The 24,726-nt window shown below is 34.0% G+C and overlaps 3 protein-coding genes across 3 annotated transcripts; 1 reads left to right on the plus strand and 2 right to left on the minus strand.

The window, feature by feature from the left end:
• Positions 1-1,136: 1,136 nt before the first annotated feature.
• LOTGIDRAFT_107937 (hypothetical protein) lies at positions 1,137-8,360 on the plus strand (the record flags this gene model as incomplete). Its single annotated transcript, XM_009066803.1, has 14 exons — positions 1,137-1,505; positions 1,971-2,036; positions 2,569-2,620; positions 2,874-2,941; positions 3,197-3,351; positions 3,780-3,920; positions 4,395-4,524; positions 4,897-4,985; positions 5,226-5,341; positions 5,603-5,670; positions 6,237-6,323; positions 6,650-6,837; positions 7,908-8,008; positions 8,194-8,360. The coding sequence occupies 14 exons, from the start codon at positions 1,137-1,139 to the stop codon at positions 8,358-8,360; spliced, it is 1,797 nt and encodes a 598-aa protein (XP_009065051.1).
• Positions 8,361-11,838: 3,478 nt separating this feature from the next.
• On the minus strand, positions 11,839-12,432 carry LOTGIDRAFT_155225 (hypothetical protein; the record flags this gene model as incomplete). Its single annotated transcript, XM_009066804.1, has 1 exon — positions 11,839-12,432. The coding sequence occupies one exon, from the start codon at positions 12,430-12,432 to the stop codon at positions 11,839-11,841; it is 594 nt and encodes a 197-aa protein (XP_009065052.1).
• Positions 12,433-13,013: 581 nt separating this feature from the next.
• On the minus strand, positions 13,014-24,277 carry LOTGIDRAFT_229509 (hypothetical protein; the record flags this gene model as incomplete). The annotated part of the gene is made up of 14 exons (XM_009066805.1): positions 13,014-14,183; positions 16,138-16,323; positions 16,552-16,887; positions 17,168-17,285; positions 17,870-18,003; positions 18,418-18,637; positions 18,837-19,018; positions 19,195-19,431; positions 19,895-20,057; positions 20,580-20,804; positions 21,132-21,397; positions 21,912-22,039; positions 22,666-22,779; positions 24,067-24,277. 14 exons carry the CDS (start codon positions 24,275-24,277, stop codon positions 14,148-14,150), a joined length of 2,556 nt encoding a protein of 851 aa, XP_009065053.1. The 3' UTR covers positions 13,014-14,147.
• Between the last annotated feature and the right edge of the window lie 449 nt (positions 24,278-24,726).

Genomic DNA, 24,726 nt, shown 5'->3' on the forward strand with positions numbered 1-24,726 from the left:
GATACATATTGAGGTTAAAAGAAATATATTACTAAAAAAACGATACATATTGAGGTTAAACGATATATATTATTAAAACGATATATATTATTAAAACGATACATATTGAGGTTAAACGATATATATTATTAAAACGATATATATTGAGGTTAAACGATATATATTACTTAAAACGATATATATTGAGGTTAAACGATATATATTATTAAAACGATATATATTGAGGTTAAACGATATATATTATTAAAACGATATATATTGAGGTTAAACGATAAATATTATTAAAACGATATATATTGAGGAAAAACAATACATTTAGAGGAAAAACGATATATATTGAGGAAAAACGATACATATTGAGGAAAAACGATACATAATATTGCGGAAAAATAGGCGGTTGAAATCTGGGAACAGATCTGATGAGATACTTTTAATAGTTAGTCGAGTTAGCCCAACGATTATCTTTAGACTTTCATAATGTGTGTTGTTTCTCTTGAGCTCTAGAACAGGTGTATCAAAAAATGTAAAACATGTATATGCGTGTGGCCTCTACTTCTATTTGAAGTATAGTTATGTAATGTTATGCTAAAATTGTAATTACGCTCTAAACATTTTGATATTTCTACATATTTTCTCATTGACTATACAAATTGCCTTTTTATCGATTTTTATGTTATATTTTTAAATCTGAAATATAGGTAGAGAAAAATCAAAACTTTTATGAATTCATTGTTTAATTTATGTTCTTTGTTATTATTCAAAAGACGAATTTAAAAACATATTGGTTATTTTGACCTGACCGTGCTAGTGTTGAAAAAAAAGTTTATTGAGTATTTATTGAACACGATTTTTAAATGTGATCAGAATTGATCAAATTTGAATCGGTATTAAATCCCAAGGTTTGCTTGTTCTTTATAGCCCATTCATACAATATATATAATACATAATCTTTTGTTGGGCATAATCATGGCGCAAAACCATAAAATAGATATCCATAAAAGACATGTCATGCACGGTCAATGCTACCTTTACATGTATATCATGTTTGATTATTCACACTGAGTATTGTCATTTCAGGATTGACTGTTAGAACGCAAGCACCAAAGTAGTATCTAGAGAACATCAAAATCACCAAGATGGGAGAAAGGCTTTACAGTTACCAAAGCGGAGAGAAACATACATTTACATGGGTAGATTATCTGCTGTTCGTGCTTATGCTACTAGTATCGGCTGTAATTGGAATCTTTTATGCCATTAAAGACAGAAAGAAAAATACAACCAAAGACTTTTTATTAGCTGGAGGAAATATGTCTCTGTTTCCCGTCGCTCTGTCTCTGTTGGCAAGTTTTATGTCAGCTATAACGTTATTAGGTACACCAGCAGAGATGTACAACTATACAACGATGTATTGGTGGATCGGGCTATCATATGTTTTTGCCATTTTTGCATCAGCTCATATCTATATACCTATCTTTTATCGTCTGAATATAACCAGCGCCTTCGAGGTAAGATATCCATTAGTATATTATGTTGTTTATGTTGTTTGTAATCCTAACAAAACAATGCTAGTAATCTACCTTATAATTTGTTTATCACTTACTGTAAAACTGTATGTCTTTCTATGTGTTAGTATTCTTAATACATAACGCACCGTGCGTTGATCTTTTTGACCTACATGATAGTTGTTTTAAAGGGACAGTAATCCCCCAAGAAATACAAAAAATCCATTTTAAGATAATTAAAGATGAACATGTTGCATCGGTCGTGAAAAGTAACTAAAAAGCAATCAACAAAATCAATATCAATATTTTGACTTCAGCGTTCACAAAGAGTGACACGATTTTGGTAGTAAAATTTTTAATTTTGTCTTTCAACTGCTGAAAACTTGTCTGACATTTTGCTAGACGCTAGATATTTTTAATGGTTAGAATTGAACAAATCTGTAACACGAGATTATCTTTTATTTTCAGTATTTAGAACAGAGATTCGGTCGAGTAGCTCGTATAACAGGAGCTTGTACTTATATTATTCAGATGGTAAGATAGACTTCTTTCATTCTTCTAGTATATCAAAGCCTTGATGTAAGAATCAATAAATGCAGCCCTAATAAGAGACCTAAAGTATTTACATTTCAATGTATTGGGGCACAACATACCAAAACTGATCCTGGTCAGATTAGATGTATATGTTCAGGCAAGGGTTGCAATTAAGTGAGCTCATTGAACCAATGTTACATTTCGCCTTTTTCTTTTAGTGGAAAATTGATCCTCTATCATACACATGTGATGGTTTTGATAACATTATGTTTTTATTAAGAATCAAATCATTTCATTGGCTGAAACCCCTTTTTCAGAACATGACAATATTAGCAAATGTTTCAGATTCTTTGGTCTAAAGTTCAGTTATATATAAATCGAAAAGTGGTTGAAATTTGCTATAATGCGAAATCTAAAAAGAATGGCTAATGTTGTCATGGAAAAAATATGCGCAATGTAGGGCATTACCCTTGTCATTAACTCAAGCTGGATCAGACATCGGACGTAAAACTCTATTTCATCTTATTTTCAGAGTATCTATATGGCTATAGTTTTGTATGCTCCATCATTAGCTCTAAACGCTGGTGAGTAGGTCCAATTGCCTTTTTTGTGGTTTCCTTCTTAAACGTTCATATTTTGCTCATATACCAAGAGTCCAATTTTGGAAGCTGACCCCCATTTGAAAAATTAGGTGCTCTGATGAGAATTGTATATCCGAAACGAGTTCTATTCAATTAAAAATGATACTGCAGCTCATATTGAGGTGTATCTTTCCCTTTTAACAGATTATAATTAGACGTCCGTGTACCTTTAATATTATGTACTTTACTTTTCCAGTAACTGGTGTAGATCTATGGGGATTGATTTGGTCTGTAGGATGTGTCTGTATATTTTACACCACCATTGTAAGTAGATTAGAAAGACAAGCTCTTAGAGTGATCCAATTTAACGGATAAAGTTTTCTAATTTGGTACTTGGGAAGATTTTTGAAAATAGGTGCAGTTGGTAACTATGGTAAATTATGAAAATTACAGTTTGGTGGGGTTGCTTAAATTGGTGCTGTTGTGGAAATTGCGCATGGTGTGATAATTTGGGTACAGTTTTGATAAGTTGGGTATAGAGCAGCTTTGTAATTTAAATGTCATCGGTCAATTTTCCAGGGTGGAATGAAAGCTGTATTGTGGACGGATTCATTTCAAACTGCTATGATGTTAGCTGGATTATTAGCTATATTGATACAAGGTAGCATTGAAGCTGGAGGATTTGCTGCGGCTTGGGATCTCAATATTGATCGTGATCGCGTCGAATTCTTAGAGTATGTATTAAATTTTCATATTGGTCAAGTGTGTGTCACCATAAACAAGACTCTTATATCATTTGCCGGTTCCCTTACTCATTTACCCTTTATAATATATGATAAAGAAACTTGGTATCCTCTAAAGCTCTCTTTCATGGTAAATTCTTCGGGATTATTTTAGTTTAGCTACAACAATTGAATGGTTAGCCCTAGGTATTGCTATAGCTTATATACATCATTTCAAGGATCAACTGATTGGACCAATAAAGACTTTATTAATTATGATTACATATATTATGATAGAAGGGAGATGACGAAGAAGTTTAAATTGAAACCGTTTATTGGAAGCTCATTCGTAATTTTAATAATTTTTAATAATTATTATTATTATTTTTTTTTTTGCAATATGTTTCTGTATTCCACACAAGTCATTATTATTTTTTCAGTTTTAGTGTTGATCCAGCAGTAAGACATAGTGTATGGTCATTAGCTATCGGTGGTATATTTACATGGACTTATGTTTATGGTACAAATCAAGCACAGATACAAAGAGCTATAACATGTCCTTCACTTAATAAAGCCCGAATGTAAGATATTTTGAACATTTTTAAACCTTTTCACTTAGGAAATGATATTCTATAGTTGGTTATCAGGCATCAGCTACCCAGAAAGTCTTGCTTTGCTGGGACATTTTGAACGCAGTGGCGGTGCCAGCCTCTCGAAAACTGGGGGTACAAATAGGAGACAGACTGACAAAAAGGGTCTGTCGAGGCTGAAATTCAAAATTCGGCATGGAGGCGTCGGCGTCATAGTCGCAAGCCTCTAATGGGGGCGTCTGGAAGGTTACTAACCAGAAAATTAAATTGGACAAAAATGTCATCCCTGTACTCCCACTATTTCAACTTATTTTCGTTAACACGTTACGATAAAGTTCTGAAACTCGAGAGAACCTTACTTGATTCTTGAGAGCAGAATCTTCGATCCCTTGGAGTTGACGAAGAATTTGCATTGGATTGGGCATATCCCTCCCACAGTAATAAATTATGTAATGGTCATTTCAGAGCTATATGGTTAAATTTACCTGGTTTATGGGTTGTACTATATCTTTCATGTTTGATTGGAACTGTATTATTTGCTTTCTACCGTAATTGTGACCCTTTAACCTTTAAACTCATTACAGCATCGGATCAGGTATGGCTTTTGTTGTTTTACTTCAAATCAGCATGGACTATCACCGTTTTTAATCTTTAGGCATGACCTCGACTAAAAGTATGATTGACACTGTCAAATCTTTCTCGATGGTAAAATAGAACCAAGGATTATTATCCCTACATTGCTGTCATGAATGGACATGTGTATCCAAGTTAGGATAGAACTTATGTATGATCGTGTATAAGGAAAAAACAAAGCGTTCGCCGCCACCGTAACCCTTCATATATAGATCAAAGACGACGATATTCCTATACATGTAGTTATATATCTATATTATGTAATTGATAATGGAAATTGTTGTATTGAAATATCATTCCTCATAATGATTCATAAATTACTCTTATTTTCTAGTTATTACCCCTGTTTGTTATGGATGTGCTGGGACATATAAAAGGTATTCCTGGCCTGTTTGTCGCCTGTATCTTCAGTGGTGCTTTAAGGTACTTCTTCGTCCTGTTTTTAAATACATGTATATCAAAATAGGGCCCAGAGTCTTATGAACGGAGGATTTTGGTTTGTTCTTTTCCATAAATTATGTTACTTAATTTGTCATAAATATCTCTCTGGGATGTTTACAGGGCACAGCTATTCCGATCACCAATACTTGGCATATCGAGTTGGAGACAATAGTTTGTGGAACTCTTTAAGTTTAATGCTGCTGTGTTCTTTTCGTTTTTCAGTACTATATCATCTGGATTAAACTCAATATCAGCTGTTATCCTTCAAGATATAGTTAAAACATATTGTGTCAAAGATATTTCAGAGGCGAAAGCCACTTGGATTACGAAAGGCATATGTAAGTTCACAGCCGATTGTCAAGAAGTACCTTCTGCATCTGCTTCTTTTTTATTTGCATGCCGTGGCAAAGTACCTGACTCCTACAGGTTGTTGAATTTGCAAAATTCTGAGATAATTTCTTATACATATGCTTCAATCTGTATGTTGAACTTGACAGTATTTCTTAATGGTGGCTGTCAACATAGTAATGAAAAAATATAATCTGTTCTACTGCTCTGGAAATATGTCTTCTTATTAACAACATATCTATTTATTACAGCATTTGGTTTTGGATTTCTGATGATAGGATTAACATATGTAGCTTCATTACTTGGTGGAGTTTTACAGGTTCGTCTTTCACAGTCATTACGATTTAAGCCAATGAAATAGCTAAAAATGCAAATAGGTTATTAGAAAGAAAGAAACTACGGTGGCTCACATACGACATTATTTCACTTTTTATTTTGAATTATAAACTTTAATTTTTACTTGGTGAAAATTAATTGATATCTAGGTTTTCACCACGTAAAAATTAAAGTTTTTAATTCAAAATAAAAAGTCAAAGGTGTCGTATGTGAGCCACCGTAGGAAACAAACCTCCTGAGGTAAATCTTTTCGGATTATCCTTTCCCAATTACAGAAGGGTCAACTGGCGTTGTCAGTAACGATACACGCCATGTTACACTAGGTTACCCTCGTACTCGGATTGTTTTTTCTAGATTAACAAGGCTAAGAAGTAATTAAGTACTTGTATCATAAATATGGTCTACTTATACGGAATTACACTAAACGTAAACGTAAAAGAGAACGTCTGCCAGGCAAATGTGTAGTTGCTGTGCTGACACAAACTTCGTAACAGCATATCTTTCTGAATTTTATACCCACCATTGTGATATGAATATTTTATTTTTCAGGCTGCTATGGGATTATATGGTATGATAGGTGGACCTATTATGGGTTTATTCACACTTGGCATGTTGTTTCCATGGGCAAATCAGAAGGTAATCGACTCAAGATCAAATTCAAATATAAAATAGAATTGAATGAAACAGAGTTTTATGTCACCTCTGATGAAAGTTGAGCTTCTGAAGACGTGCAACGACATACAGTGTTAAATTTTCTGGTATCAACCTTTTGGGTTATTTCGTCCAATCTGATGGCCTGCATCAGAAGTGCAAATCCAAAGGTATTACCTCGACCTATTGCACGTAGGTGTTGAAATCATTTTGCTTACCCTGATTATCTCATCAAAGCCATAGACAAATCAAAACAATCTACTTAAAATGAACTGAAGCACTTGAATTTTTTGTGATCTGTAATATTTCAGGGAGCTGTTACGGGATTGTTTACCGGTTTAATATTATTATTTTGGATTGGTATTGGATATCATGTACATAAACCACATGTGGCGACAAAATCCTTAATCAGTATTGTCGACTGTAATTGGAACTTAACAACCACTATGAGTCCAGTGACCCAGTCTTTAAACGACACATTACAACAAGTATACGCAACGTCAACAATGGCTTCCAATATGACTTCCAATGGCGCCGATGATGGGTATGTCTTATGCAGCGTTCACACTGAAAGCTATATATAAAACCGATTTCTGGAAAGCGATCCCCTCAATTCGCTTTTAGCGCATTCAATTTTGTAGCATCACACTACTCTCTGAAGCGATTCAATGCGATACGAAACATGTCACACTTGACAGCATTATAACCCGGCATAAACCAATGCGCCCTCAACAACCTATTCCTTAAACTGCACACAGAGCGTGTAGGTCGTTCATTCCAAGGTGGATGCGCCCGCGAATCAACATGATCAACAGATGCCAAACGAAAACAATTAATGGTAGAATTCAGCTTATACTGTTTTTAGTGATGGTGTTCTTTCGATGAATACGGCAGAATTGGCGTAGACTGATGTTGAGAATCCAACATATTATATATCATCGACATCGATTATTTGTGGAGATTACGTGAATCAATAGCAGATTTCCCCAATGCCGTAAAACAGAAGCGAGTGTGTAAATAGCTGCACATGCCTGAAATGTCTGTCGTGTTTAGCGTCGGTCACAGTCGGAAAGCACGATGGATAACCTGCTTCCGTTAAAGCGGATTGAAATCGGTTTGAAAAGGGGTTTTGTTAGAGCGGTTTTAGATCGGTCCGTTTCAGTGTGACGAGTCTATGTGTTCTAAGGCTTAAAAGCGCATTCACTCCGATTAAAAACGCTACTGTTAACACGACTTTACACTACCCTATCTATTGTCACGTGCATGCCGTAAGTTAAAGTGAGCAATTCGCGGTACATAAATTAGAAACATATGATCTTATACATGTATAGGGATTGGCATAAATGTTAATGGAATGAATTTGTGTAGGGTCATTCTTCTTTACAGCATAGTTTTGGACGGACTGTATTCCTTCTCGTGCCAGCTCAGGAAGCTTTAAAAGCAATTAGGACAGTTCGTCAGATCAGTCCTTGTGGACAGTTTGTTAATGCATTATTTCAATATCATTTCAGATACGTGTACATTTCTTGTCAGTTCTATGTGCTAACGTATTTATCTTTCTTTATTCAGTAACGTGCTAGACAGACTGTATTCCCTATCATACATGTGGTATACAGCTACAGCAGTAGCTACAACTGTTGGTGTTGGTCTCTTGGTCAGTTTTATCACAGGTAAGGGAATTATTTGGCTGAAGTAACGTAAATTATGTTTTTGAAGTCTGTTGCTTAATCTGGTAACACACGGATCAGGATTATACGTTTCATATTTCTCAGACACTTATTCGTTCATAATAGGAGGACAGCTTCTTTTTCAAATACTGGTTTGTCAATATTATTCATGTTTATATCGTTTACAGGTCACACCAAGCCCGAAACACTGAATCCGAAGCTTATTTGTCCAATTTTTGATATTATGTTTCCGTGTTTACCAGAAAAGATTTTAAAACCTCTTCGATTTGGAATTGACTACACTGGTCTTGTAAGTAAATATATTACAGTTTTGCGAGTAAATAACTTTCAATAATTGAGGAACGTGCACAAGGTTAAGCAGTTTTCAAACCAAGAAACCGGAAGAGGAAGTTTTCGCCTTGGTTGTACATAACGCATTGTGATTTATGCATGGAGGACAAAAGTAGCAGTTCTATTATCTCAGTTTTCCACCAGGAATACGTTGGTAGTGTCCTTGCCCTTGAATGTGTCATATTCTGGATTTTCTTTGACATCAGTGTCATTTCCCTACAGCAGATGGAACTACTATGTTTGCGACTAGGTTTTGGATCTTTGCACATAACATTTATATTTTTTTAGTACGAAAATGATAATGGAATAAAGGCCACTGAATTAAAGAATGTTTCTACAAAGGACCTTCAATCAGCTTATACTGAAGATGAATTGAAAACTAAGTTCCCTGAAACCGAAAGCTATCCCAGTGTTGTGGGCAATTCATCTACTACACCATTATGGACTGTTGAATCTACGCCTACAATAGCTACCAATGATTCGGGAATACAAGCCGATGACAAACAAGGTGAAAATGGCGACAAAGGAGGTGAAAAGCCGGAATTTTCAACATATCTTTAAATGACAAAAACATTTTTTAAAAACATAATTATTTTGTGTAAATAAGGCGTCTTACTAAAATACTTGTACAGATTTTGTAATATAATAAATTTACCAAAAGACAGTAAGCTAGATAAGTGGATTATTCAGTTGACACATTTTGATGAGTTGTAAAAATGAACATACTCTGCCTCACCAGATACACCCAATGTAAATTTCATAACCAAACAGACAAAATTCAAATTCAAATTAAAGACCAGGAGGCTCTCCCGAAAGCACTACCTGAAATCTTGATGTGCCATTCAATAAAGCGAGAAAAAAGACCTACACCATGATGCCGTTCAGATGGGTTCAAGACTACTTTATATTTTTCCAAGAGTGGATGTCTTTTAATCAATGCATTTATGTCAGCTCATCTACATCCACGTGGGGTAAGGATAACCATGAAGACAATGGGGGTAAGGGTAACCATAAAGACAGTGAAGTTAGGATAACCCTACTGACATCATTTAATTTATTGACATAATTGATAGTCAAAATTGTTTTCATTCATTTTACGAAGGCACATAATATTGAAAATCAAAATCATTAACAAAAGAATGATTTTGTTTAATTGTAGGAGAGCCAGGCGTCGAATTTTCACAAATTAACACAGATCACAAGCATGACAAGAGTTACCGCTATTTAAAGTCACATTTTTTGGCCTTTATTCTAGCCTTTAATAGTTATTTTGAAGGTTGGTGTAGACGATAACTGTCAAAACGACTAACAGAGACTGGCAGATGTTTCAGGCTAAATTTCATACGCCCACATGAAATGAGGGGCGTATATTGCCGTCACCCATTTCCGTCCGTTCGTCCGCCCACAATTGCTCGTAAACACTCTACAAGGCACAATTCTTGACTGATTTCGACGAAACTTGGTATGGTTGTTTGTAATCACCCAAGATGAACCCTATAGAAAATTAGAAAAATCGAAAAATATTTAGTATGAGTTATTGCCCTTGTTCTTGAAACGCTCGTAAACACTCTAGAAGGTGCAATTCATGACGGATATTGATGAAACTTGGTGTGAGTGTTCGTTATCACGCAAGGGTGAACCCTATTTAAAATCAGAAAGATCGAAAAATATTTAGTATGAGTTATTGCCCTTGTTCTTGAAAACGCGTTCAAATTTTAGCTTGTTAACACTCTAGAAGGGACATTTCTTGGCGGATTTTGGCGAAACTTGGTGTGAGTGTTCGTAATCACCCAAGGATGGACCCTATAGAAAATCAGAAGAATCTAAATATACTGGGTATGAGTTATTGCCCTTGTTCTTGAAAACGCGTTCAATTTTTAGCTTGTAAACACTCTAGAAGGCACAATTTTTGGCGGATTTTAACGAATTTTGACTTGAGTGTTTGTTATCACGCAAGGATAAAGCCTATAGAAAATCAGAAAAATCGAAAAATATTTAGTTATATTGAGTTATTGCCCTTGTTCTTGAAAAGTCGTTCAATTTGTGGCTCTAAAAACTCTACAAGGCATGATTCTTGTCGGATTTTGACAAAACATGGTATTATTATTCAGTACCGCGCTGAAAATTGAATATTTGTCTTCTAGAGTTTTCACGAGCTAAAGATTGAACACGTTTTCAAGAACAAGGTCAATAACTCATACTCAATATTATTCAGTATCGCCCTAAAGAGTTCAAAAGAAGTGTATGACTGAAGGTTGAATATTTCATACTGGTGATTGTTACTGTACTGCTAAATATTTTTATTCAAAATCAAAGCTGCCAGTGGGCGTATATTGCCTTGCCTGGCAAGCTATCTTTGAGAGTGTTATACAAGTTTGAATAGTAGCCTACTACAGTCACGTAACCTAATATCGTGCGAACCTAACTTTGTGCATCTCAGGACATGATAAATAATTACATGCAACATGTGTGACCTCCCGCAACCTCCGTATTTGTATGTTTTGATTCTCTACAACGTCAACCTATCGTTTCAAAGCAATGTCAAATTTATCATCTATTTCTAACACATACAAAATGGCGGATTTCAGTTATCAAATATCACAATTTTACCGGCCAAATTTCCTTATAATCCCCAGCTGTTCTTGAATTCCAAGTGTCGTCTGCTAGAATATATTCCGGTGAACAAAATCGCCCGACAAACTAGTGGATTCCATGCCAGCAGAAAAATTCTATGGAGCACAATGTAGGCCATATTCTCAATATGCTGTTTCAATGAATTTTAGCAATAAATTACTTATACTTATCCCATTTAAATAAAGGAGCACAATTTTATGGTAGGCCTATACTACTCCTTAGTTTTACTACACATTATTTATTATACGTTATTTAATGTGATCTCTACTCCTAAATGTCGCTAAAGGATTATCTCATTTAGTCACAATTTCTTTTTTCAAATCATTGTTCTTTTAAACAATTGTCATTATTCATAATGAATTGATACTAAAGATAAATACTAAGAAATGATAATTATAGGCCTACCACCTGGTATTCATACAACGTGTTTTTCTAGACTTATTTATAGATCAAACATTTTACACAAAAATAGGTGACGCATTTTATCGACGTTATCCAGGTAGTTACCCATGCATAACATGTGGGTCAAAGTGGGGGATCCATAAAGAAAATAGGAACAAACCAATTTTAATTATTTTATAAAATATCTGAAGAAACATTTAAGACATAACAAAACAATTTTCCGTTTTTTAATTTTGACGAAATTCGGTGTTGAAGCCTTATATGCACGAATATAGGTTACACCACTGTAATATTAATAGCCACAAGTAAAATATAAAATAGTGAACCACAACACAATAATCTGGGCATGTGAGAAATGATAATTACATTAAGGTGATCTATATAATTGTATAATATTAATGTCTATGAACGGTTGTTGGCATGAACGCCAAAGTTAGAGTTGCCACTTATCGTGAAACGGGCGATTCTCTATCGCTCTGGTCTGTGGTCTTGTCATAAATTTCATATGTAAACTGGATACCATTTTCTTCTTGAACATCAGAAGGGATATTAGATGGATTTTTAACACGTTGAAAGAGACTTTCTTCGATTGGTGGTAAAAAGGTGTCACATTCAAAATCAGCATCTACTTTGGTCAGATATACACGACAATCGTAGTCAGATTCCATGGCCTCTTTATAAACACTACTTCCCCCAATTATATGAACCGATTCAATTTGTTGTTTCATTTTGTCCGAATTGACCAAAGATAAAGCTTGTTGAAAATTCTTAACAATATATGTCCCATCTGGGCTTTCTGATAGCGTGTTACTTAAAATGATATTGACCCTATTTTTCAATGGTCTAAATTTGTCTGGTATTGACATCCATGTCTTTCTACCCATTATCACAGCATTCTGTTTGGATTCATCTACTGTATCAGATGTTATATGCCTAAACATCGCCATATCCTTTTTCAAACGCCATGGTATACTACCGTTAACGCCGATACCATTGTTTTTACAAGCAGCCACGACGATATTCAACCTCTTCGTACACATTTTGATACAGGAAGTAAAATTTCCCGCGCTCATCTTTGTTTGGATTCAGACCACAAACAAAGAATGCTGCAGTAAAGCTATTCAATGTAACGATGGCTGTGCTATTTTTAGATCTCCTTTTACACGAATAACATTTCGTCTAAATTCTAATCAAGAAAGATACGTGCACACTCTACGTATTTATGTGTTTTCGATCCATTATTTAGTCCCATTATCACGTATTCACGATTCATTTCTCCTGCATATTAATGATATATTCACCGGTTAATAAAAGTATTACCTCTATGGCGACCTCTTCCAAAGGGAGTTAACTACCAACTTCTCAAATGCAACAAACAGCAATAGTATTAACTAACTGACGACGCTATCAGATACGGCCCAACCAAATTTAATTAAGATCACACAATTGTAGCTATCCAAATCAAATATGCAAACTTACTTTTTTGAGTTTACATCCCAAGGTTCTGCACTCTGTAAGTTGATGAGACCATAGCAGCTGTAAACTGTGAGGCAAGAGGAAAATTTTCGTATTTATAATGGACAACCTATTTGCAATAAAGAAAAATCCAAAAAATAATGCATGATCACACTTTATTAAGAGATTATAACAAGCCACTATTCAACTAACAGTGATAAAATAATGTATTTTAAACAATTAGTAATTCCAAATATACACATTATTGATGATTCTTATAATAAGTTAAAGGGATTATAGAGAGGTTTTCTAAAAAAAAATTATGTGTATCGGGGACACTGGTAGCAACAATTCGTGCCATTCCAATTTTCAATCAGCAGTTATAATATATATATATATATATATTATATAATATTGAGAAAACCTCTTTACAATCCCTTTAAGTTGGACGGAGTTTTGATTTCAAAAAGGCAAATTTTAACACGATTGTTATAACAAATTCAAAGCTTCAGCAGTAATGGTAAAAATTAATCTCAAAAGTGTGTGGACGGATTTATATCACAACTACTGCATCTCAGCAAAATTTCTGAGATTTTGTTTTTTTCACAAATACAATAAATAAGACTAAAATTAAAAAATAAAGTTTGTGTCATCAAAGAGCAAAATATCCCCTTCTGATCTGAGCATTCTGTATTAATTAACTTTATTCCATATATAAATAAATTAAAAATGTACAATTTTGAATGACAATGATTTACAACTTGTTTTTGTATTATATTTTATTTCAAAACATCATCCAGATTATCCAAATTACAAATTCAATATGCAGTTATGGCCCCGCAATTATCAAAATATACATAAACAAAACCATAGAGGCTTATCATTAGGTATACAGACTAGAATATCTTGGCACAAATGCTTTCAGCAGTTTATATATTTAAATATCAGCGTTGAAAAGTTTAACATTAAGAGGACAGTCTTATTTCATATGATGGAATTTTTTGAATTTGAATTTTGAACATAACTCAAAATTATGAGAATTATGAGATGGGGTTTTAAAGATATTTTGCTATAAACAAAATAAAGGCCCATGAGAATTACAAACTATGCAAAAATGTGACAAAATTAAGCATTTTTTTTGTGATTGAGAAATTTAGACTAGTATTTTTAAAGCCTTGTATACCAAGATAATAGGACAATAACAACAACAACAATAAAAACATATAATATTAAAATGGTGGAATGTCATCAACATCAGCAGCTTGAGTCTGAGTAGTTTCCATGGGAACACAAGTCTCACTTACACAGGAGATATATGCTCTACCACAAAATCACTCTGAAAAAGAAATAAAAGTTTGGTAAATAATTTTGTCATCCAAAATAATACCATACCCTGCCAAATTTCATGCCACTTTGATTAAAATTCAGATCTAGATGTTTGTTTAGTATTGTTGTTGAGTTACTACACCACTCCCATCCATGATCTTACAACATTCTCCTTGAAATTGGGTTCATTCAAATTCTGGCCTAAAACTCTGCCAATTATTATAATTCAGCTTAAAATCAGAAACGCTCCCACACAGGTTGATGGGTTTATAGTGTGCTAGATCATGGATGGCAAGTGGAGTTACAAGAAAAAAAACAAAACAAATATCTATGGTAGATCTGAATTTTAAACTGATTGTTTCCATGCAATATTATGTGAAGTCGTGGAATTATCAAATATGGTTTCAAATTCAGCTCAATTTCAGCTTTCACCAAATCTCATCAGATTTGGCCACTTAATATAGATTTCTCTCTTATATACCTGTACACTAAGTCTAGGAATTAACTTCTCAGAGCTGAATTTGAAACCATATTTGTTGAACATGACCATTTAATGCACTGAAAAAACTCAGCAAAACGACATATCAATAGAAACAAGAATGAAAGTGTGAGCATCATCATAATAAATATCATTTCATTTCCTGATTGATATAAAGCATGCATTATTAGTAAGTTATTATTTCATAAGATTTCAGTTAAATTATAAGATCAAAAGAGCATTATATCTGTATTCTACTAATAAAACCCAATACCCTGTTTATAATTATAACATAAACCATGTACCATATATAATGAAGAAAGATTCTGGTCCAGTCTGCATTATATTTTAGATTTAAACATTAATTCCTTATCCCATTGATAGTGTTGTAAAATACATGTTATCATTTCACGGCAATAAGTGCCTTTTAAGTGAAAGTGCTTCATGTAAGGAAACAATTTTGTATGGTAGATATCAATGTAGCTTAATTCATTCAAAACGACAACCGATGGCTTCAAATTTAATCGAAATTATACTGCCAAAATTTAATCAAATATTCATAAATAGTAATAGTATAATTTAGATCTTAATGAATGCAATAAACTGGACCAAGACTAGAGAACAGAAAAGATAAAGAGATAGAAAGGATAACAGAAGTGTAGTTATGCAGTCATTACAGTGAGGTAGAAAATACATCAAGGTACCAAGTTTAGTAGTTTTCATTTTCAGAAGAGTGGGATCTGCTTAAAGATCCTTGTCTTGTAAGATTAGAAGGTCGAGGTTTTTTAGAGAGAGCAGCTACAGGTTCCTGAAATAAATGGCTGAGAAATGAGATTGGATACTTGGATGCGCTCGATTGGTGAGTTCTGCATGTTTGGAATTTATGTAATCAACAGAACGTTCAAGTACGAAAAAGTAGTTGGTGCAGACGGAATTGAAAATGGCAGAGAAGGAAATAGATGGGAAAATTTGAATGTCACATCTGCTTTCATACGGTTCGATTGAAAGCAGAATAGGACCAGACAGGACCTGCTCAGAACTCTCCAATCAAGCACCACCTATGACAGACAGGAGTTAAAGTAGATAATGACAATAAAGATATGTTTCTAATCTAAGATAAAACACACACACAGAGTTTGGATTACTGATTTACCATTTTAAACATCAGATGACTGGGTAAAATAGAAATTATTATAGATTAATAGGTATGATAATAAAGCCCTGTCCAAGCATCATGCATGTTTATTTGTCATTCTAATATAGGAACTAAGCAAAACATAACATGTCTATTCTTTCAAAAATAGAGCTTGAACTATTTACCACTGCATAGAATTAAACCATGATTTGATATGGGTTTTCAGAATTGGACCATTTCCATTAGGATGATAAAATGCCATAAGCTGAAATGTCACTTCACAGTCCACTAATCCTCCATGTGAAGATTTCAAAAGCTGATAAGAGACTGAAATGTTTTTTAAAGACTTACATTTTGTCCTGAAGGAGGTCGAGAACGTGGTCTAGCACCATGGCTACTATTACCACTACCTGCTCCAGGTGACACGCCTCTAGCACTACCAGCTGTCATGGATGTTTCTGAATCCCACCTCTCTAATTCTTCTCTTACTAATCTCTCCATTTGTTCTCTTTTCATTTCATCACTTGTTCCATCCGACTATAAAAAGAATTATTCTTTTTTATCAAGAAACTAACATATTTTTAAAGGATAACAACTTAGGTTTACAAGGATCCTTTCTACCAGCTGGTCCTGAGCCAACCCTCTGTACGTTATCAGTACCCATTTACAGTTGGGTTGCTGGAATAATGAGCATAGATGACTTATGCCATCACATGAAGTTTTCAACGCGCTTACAGAACCCCTCTGACATTATGAAGAACTCACCTCAGTTATGCTATCTAATATTTTTCCCATAGTCTCTCTTCTTTTTAATTTAGCTTTCTCCATAGCTTCTAATTTAACTAGAACAGCGTCAATTTTAGATACTATACTACCAATAGAGTGCTCCATTCTATCAACTCTTCTGGATAAGACTGTAAACTCTTCATATGATACACCATTAGATGTTCGTCCTGTACGAGATGATTTGGTACCACTATCTTCATCATCACTATCATCACCACTATCATCATTGAAACTAATACGGCTAGATGATCTGCCGGCAGTACCACTTCTTGGAGTTTTACCCAATTCATTATAATAAGCCTTGTTTATAGCACTCTGTTGATAAAAATAAATAAAATCATGAACATAATAATTATCCATTTCACTATGTTGGCTATGTCAGTTATTAGTGGAAAATATTTTGCTCAAAACATTTTTAAAAGCAGATTCAAGATATCAGTAAATACATTACTAAGCTAACACAAATCACTTTTTTTTTTTTTTTTACCTGCAATAGCCATCATTACTTTTTAAATTTTTTTTTAATATTTCCAGAAAGTCTTTTCTAATGTCTTTTTATAGATTCTCAGTTCCTTATTCATAATACAACACATACCTTTTCATTAGCCAGATCAGCTTGCATACGTTTCTGTTCTTCTTCATCCAGTACACGATCACCATCAATATCATACTTAGCAAACATAGCTTCAATTTCACCATCAGCATAACCACGACTAAAATATAATTAGGGGCATTTGAAAAAATCTTCAATACCAACTTAATTTTATGTTTGAACCCATATTTTTCTAGCGTGTACAAATATGTCCCCCTGTTCAGTGTACAATGTGTGAAATATTGTCCTTAAAGCATCTGCATGAGATTGTCTACATTTGAAATCTCATACCATACCAGTTCTATAGCACAGTCGGTTAGAGAGGTTGTTCTTAACATGATGTCATTTGCTTGGATCCGATCTCGATCGCGGTGTGAAAGTCCAATGACCTTGAATAAGTCATCTTCACTCATAATTCCAGGCGACCCAGCTGTAAATGGGTACAGATAATCCAAGTAAGACCAATACCAAGAGGTTTGGCCAGGGACCTGCTGGTAGAATGGATCCTAAACTGTGAACCTAAGTTGTTATCATTGTAAAATATAGTGGTTTCTTCCTTTCTTTACTATTCAATTTGCTATATCTCTGGATACATTAGAAGTTGTTTAAGAATCTACAGGTAATATCAACCAAAGCTGAAATCATATTTCCCAACTTATGTCATGATCACCGAACAATCTACTGCATAGTAAAAAGTTGTCTTACGTTTTAAGATCTTGTCTCCATTCATCAAAGTCAACTTGTTTATCATTATTAATATCAGCAGTCTTCAGAGCTTTCTGGATATCAACAATCTTATCTCTCTTCAGGTTCAGTTTATCCAAAACACGAGAATAACCCTATAGTTTAAACAAAAATTAAGCTATGAATACATCAGTTTCTTAAGCTTTTTTGGGGATAGTATAGGTAGTAGGCCTATAGGTTTGAGGTACTCATGGTTTAATTTTACATTGTCAGTTATGTGACCTTTCCAAAATGGATGTTGAGTTGTCATCAAGTATTCAAAGGGAGCATTGTTTGCCATTCTGGCAATAAGTGCAACTAAATAATTATAGTAAAGCTCAAGTCCATAAATTAAGCTTTGCTATAATAAGAGCTAAAAGCTGATAAAATAATCTTTGGTTCATCAGCTTAAAGCTAATAGGTTCATGTGGGTAACATGAGCTTCAAGCTAAGAAGGTATTTTGAGTTCAAAAGCTTCAATTGTAATCTTTGGTTCAGGAGCTCAAAGCTAAAAGGTTAATGTACATTACCTTCTTGAAATAGTCAGCCATTTCAAATTCATTCTTCATGTTTGCCATATCACCTTTAACTTCAGAATAGGTATCATTGATAATAGCCAAGAACATGTTGATGAGTACGAAGAAGACAAAGAACACAAACAGCATAAAGAAGATTGGACCAAGAATTCTGTTAGCAGCTTCAAGTTGTTGGAAGTCAAAATCTCCCAGAATGATACGGAACAAGGTAAAGCTGCAATGAAATAGTTCTAAGATCAAGATTGTATATTTTCAAACTTTGATTTCAATCTATAACAAAAGGTACAATTTTTGCCAACAACGAAATTTATTAGGTAAGAAAATTCTGATGTCAGCCAGTGCTTTCGAGGTCCATACCAATGATGGCTTAGAACTTTTATCAGCTACCCTATAAAAGAAACCAAATAACTTACAAGGAGTTCTGGAAACTGGAGAAGTCTTTGACTTGAGTACCAAACAGAAGATAACCAAGTTGAGTGAAGGCCAAGAAGATGATGAAAAACATAACTGCAAATCCAGCCAAATCTTTAGCACAACGACCTAATGTTGATGACAGTTGAGTCATTGTCTTGTTGAAACTAATGTATTTGAAGATCTGAAAAAAAATTCAATGCTAGAATATTTTTGATGAAATTGAAGGTCATTTAAGAGGCATGCACAATATATTGTTCTTAGAACGGTTACTTTTCTCAGAACACCAACTCAAGCTTGGCCTGAATTGCTTTAAAATGAATTACATGTTAAAATTTTTTGTCTAAGAATTGGACTTACCTTGATCCAAGCCATAAAGACCAGGATAGCAATGGTATTACTGAATCGTGTTTCCCAATAACTCAGTCTTTCAAAATCAGCATACTGTTCCTTGTTGGATAGGAGAGATTCTAGTTTCTCACCAACAACCAGTGTACGATAGATATCAAAGACCATACACACCAAAGCTAACAGAATAACCAATATATCAAGAATGTTCCAGAATCCTTTGAAGTATTGAAGACGATGTTTCTTGATCTGAAATGATGATCATTAAAATTATTAAGCGATTTCCATAAATTGAAATCAAAATCACTTACAAAATTTAGGGTTTCATAACAATTTTTGCATGATCAATAGTCAGCAGAAAAGCTTAGTTGGTAGGGCATTTCAAGAGTCATCCTTTTGCCTATTCCATCCAAAGACATCAGAAGATTGAGGCCATGACTAGCCATGTAGCATTAAGAAAAGAGTTATGGAAGATATATTGGTCCACATCTTGAGGCTCTTGAGATAAAAACATAGAGACAAGCACAAGGAACAAGCCTCATGGAGTAGGGCAGTGCACATTCCATAATGGCTGAACATGTTTAAAATTTATCAAGCTCATGTGTCTTCAGTCCAAAATTTGAAAGTTAACCCTTGTTCCAAAACAAAGACTAATGATGAGATTTGTGAATCCTAAATACAGTTAAATCTAGCAAAATATGAAATTACCAACCTCCAAAGCTTCCTCTACAATGTAGTAAAATATAAAGAGAACAAAGATGAATTCACAAGCCATGATGAAGAAATCAAATGCTGAGACATATCTGATCAATTTAACAGTTCTGAAGGTCCAGGATGGTATGGCTCCACCAGTAGCTGGGAACTCTATCAATAATCTGAAATAATTCAAGACATTACAAAAAATCCTAGATCATAGGTTTCAAAAATTATCTGCATCACCAAAACAACTATCTTTAGACTCGTGATCATAACTTTCTTATCAAAAAGAATTTCTTGAACACCATATAGTTCTTTATGTCTAGAGCCTGTCTCATGCAGCCAACTTGTGTCTTAGATATACAATACACAGCTAGTAATGGAAATGAAAGTTAAAATTCAAATTCCCATATATAAGTTGTATTGTAATTTCAACACCTCAGTTCAAATGCTGGAGCATAATTAATTGAAATGAAGACAGGTAACACCATGAAGTGTGCAATGTTGAAATTTTGCCTACTCCTTTTTGTTTTTCAACTGTTGAGATTTATAATGTGGACTAAAGGTTAGTAAGCAAGCATCTAACTCATTGAGCCACTACGACTCACAGCACAGTAATTAAAAGATCTTGACCTTAAGGCATATGATAAAGTTATCCTTTATTTTTGCAAATTAATTTAGGAAAAATTATAATTTCTCACCTTACTACACAGAAGAAGTTGATGTTGGCATTGTAAACAGTGAAGTCAATAAATATAGCTCTAGTTCCTCTTGTTACCCACAAATTATTAAACAGGTTATCAATAATCTTAGAAGATTCAGACATATTCAGAGCTAAATCTTGAATGTAACCAGCACCACTGTATGTTGTTAACAAACCCCAGTGAGATGATCCTTCTAGTTCAGTTTCAGTTTGATAATTCCAGCTGAAATAATAAATTTCATAATATGCATCTTTTTTTAACCAATATTACTATCAGGTGCTCTACCGTGAATTTGGTGAAGCAGCCATTACCATGTGACGTCATGTGATATTATAATTTGGAACCATGATATAAAACATGAAATTTTATAAACACTCAGTGTTTAAATGATAAAGCGGTTATTCAAATATCATCTTCATTACGCCTTCAATCATCACTTTTTCTTCAAACATAATGATGTTGTTGTCATTTCTGAACATCATTTTCTTTTTTACACCTATATTTGTAAGTGGAATAAAATAAAATCTAAATTTGAAAAAAAAAACTTACGCAGATCCATTTGTGTCTGATCCTTCAGGTCCAAAAGTTTTGGTATCTTCATTTCCTTCAGCATAAGAGTCAAAGCATTCTTGGATAACACCTTTAAAGTCATTATGAACAACACAGGAGTTACTGTGAACTTTGAGCTGCCGAATTCGAGGTACACCTAGTAGCTTATTTTCATAGTAGATATAGCCTTGTTGTTCTTCTGGTACAGATTGGTTGTTATACCATGTTTCCCAATATAAACCTTTCAACAATGGTTCTTTAGTGTACTATAAATATTTAACATTTTAGTGACATAATGTGTACCAAAAATAGCAGTCAAGATTTGTTAATGCAATGCCAAACATTCTAAAGCAAGGGATTGTTTGTTTTGAGTTCTGAGTACTAAAATAAACTGTTATTGTACCAAATAAAATCTGATAGCTAGTGGAAAATATATTTCACATGAAAGTTTCAATGCAATGATCATGCATGCATACCGAGATATTTCTTGTAGCACATGATATATGTCAAACTATGGTGCAAACACTATTTGTATGGTTAAAGTTTGTATCTAACATTCACATGGCCCTGGTGCTCCCTTGGCCCACCACAAGCAAAGTGAAAGGGAAGATTACTTCAACTATAAGATGTGAGCTGTTTGAATATATTTTTCAATCCATCACATCACCATCCAGGTACCCTTAGTAGTGCTCACTCTCACTGCTACTTCCAGGGCGAAACAGTACCCCAAGTAAGGAAACAGGGCTCTAGTAAAGTCAGGAATAAACTTAATGAACTTACTCTCCAGAAGTCATCAACATTAGTTACAGTACGGAATGTACCAGCTTTAGAGTTAGGGGTGTCCAGGAACAAATCACTCATCACCTTGGTGTAATAATACATAGTAGTACTTGTCATACCAAATGTTACTGAAAATACAATTCTTTCATGTTTATATCATATATATTTTTTTCAACCCAGTTTCCCCCTGTCAGTGATGCAGGTAAGAGGAACTGCCATTAAAAAAGCGTCTTGTCTTTTGGATGGGACAAAAAACCAAGGCCCTGTGTGCTTAAGACTTTGCATGTTAGAGAATCCTCGAAAGTTGGAAATTGACAAGAGCAGGCTAATGCCGCTGTCCTGACAAAATTTTCCCCAATGCACACTGCACATGGCGTTGGCCTTTTTCATTAGCCCACATTTGTAAATTTGCCAAATTCACTGTATGTTTCACAGTTGAGTATTTGGGTCTCATTAATAATATAGATGTACAATAGCTAATTATATATCATTATTAATTAAGATTTAACACCTTCTGTTTGTTATTTAATCATTATGTCCTTTATAGCAAGTTCCATGATTTTTTTCTGCCTCGGTGCAGACATCGAATAAGCTTAAATTATGTACCAGTAAATGTAAATGCTATTCAAAGACACATTTTGCTAAATGGATACATCCCAAATGTTCAGCTTGTTTAACATCAGTAGTCATATTTTGGAATCTGAATAGGATGACAAAAAATGCTGGGATTAATAATGAAAATACTTTTACTTACTGACACACAGAATAATGAGAAACACAAAGTAGATGATCAATTCTCTTAAAGTGGTCTTCACATACAATTCTCTGTTCTCCTTTGTTTCTTCTGTATGTCTGGTGGCCCATAATGCTGTTAAAATAAAAAGCAGTTTCTTACTTGGTGAAGCAATGATATTTTTACTATTTGAACTGAGTTGACTAAAATGGCATTAGGTGTTACAGAAGAATAAGTATGACATAAGCTTATGCCTTATGTTCAGTTTTTTTTTAAATAGCCTAAGACTGAATTATCAAGAAACTTTTCTCATTGTACTGGTACCAATATCTAAAATTGTATAGTGTACTCTCAGTCAAAACTATATAGAAGATTTCATGATTGTATATAACTGTGATTGTATAATTAAACTTTCAGGACAGAGCTAATACTGGCGTACTAATTAATTTAACTCGATTGATTGATAAATTATGTTTATAAGGGCACTGAATATAAAAAAGCATAAGTGTGCTGTATACACCAAATATCTGATTGATTGCATTAATGCATTATTTTAGCAAAAGAAAATTTAAACATGTTTAGAGCAAGCAAGAACAGGTGAATTAGAATCAAATGCTGCAAGCTACATTGGATATCTAAGTCTATTTAAATATTTAAAACAAAAATCAATAGATCAATCAATGCAGCAAATATTTAAAGGAATGGGATCTTGGTATCTTATACAAATTGCTATGGGTACCATGTAAACATTGTCAGGAATCAATACCTATTGTTCTAATATTGTCTTATTTAAGCTTAACGCATTCGGATAAAAACAATATGCTTATAGAAATATTAATATTGATTTATGAGAAAATAACTCAAAAGGAAACAGCATTCCGATCAAAGTGTTTTCAATATTTTATTGTTTTTATCGATTTTCACTTCCATAGTTCTATACCCTATGTAAACTGTTGTCATGACTTCATCCAAACATTACCGCTCAAACCTGTTCTACAAGTTGTTTAAATGGCTAAAAGTCAGTCAACCTCCTGCCTAGGGAATAAAACTACATCAATAATGTATAATCCCCTGGCAGAACTATAGATCTAGATCCTAAGATTGATATTAATTTCTTTTTCAAGGGCCGCACTTACAGTCATAGACTCACTTTTGATTTCTTGATCATAAACTTCTAGTTTTGTTACGATAAGAAACCATAATAGAACCCAATTCCATCTCGCACTTCCTTAATACTTATATCATTTCCAAAATCAAATTTACCCTTTATATCTGTAGCCTACACGTACCACAGACTACAGAAATATAGACTGTAGTCAGTTCCAGGGAAAAAATTAACAAAATAATGCATCAATCTAGACTTGGAAATTTGAATATCTGATAAGGCCTAGGCTACTGTCAAAATAATACTACAATACTTACATCTGATTCCACCCAAGATCTTGTAACAGCAGCCTCTTGATTGTGGTTTGGAACTTTTCTGTAGAGCTCTGGAATCATTTCCACTCATGTAAACTGGACTATCCATTCCGTTGGTTGAAGTATTGTCTTGAATTTCAGATCCGTAGTTGTCCACTCCGTCTCCCCAAGCTGTACGTGACTGAGCACTTGCAGGTCTGCGAGTAGCCGACATCCTGCTGGATTATAAACAGGTGTGGTAACCTAATTAACAAGTTTCTTTAATTGAATTTCCCAATTAAGATAATTGTAGAGACGCAACTTTTAACGTCTGTCCTTTATTACATCTACCTGCGCTAATAAGAACACGCAGAAAGTTTCAGGGTCCCGTGAAAAGTTTCAATCAATACTTCTTCGCCATTCCGACGATCAATCAATCATGGCTGAAAGTCTTCAACTATGACGTCACGATATAAACAGGAATGGTCGGTGCGTGCTCCTTTGTTCTAAAGCGTGATAAATATTGATCTATGTTCACCTTTAAAGGGACGAAAACAACTTTAATATTCTAATCAAATATATTATTCATAGCTATCGTCATATGTTGCTATTAGATACTTAGAAATTCTTATTAAAAGTTAATCAAAAGTTTCTTTGATTTGAGTTCTAGAATCCCGCAAGATG

This window comes from Lottia gigantea (assembly GCF_000327385.1).
Source record: "Lottia gigantea unplaced genomic scaffold LOTGIsca_8, whole genome shotgun sequence".
NCBI classification, from domain to species: Eukaryota; Metazoa; Mollusca; class Gastropoda; family Lottiidae; genus Lottia; species Lottia gigantea.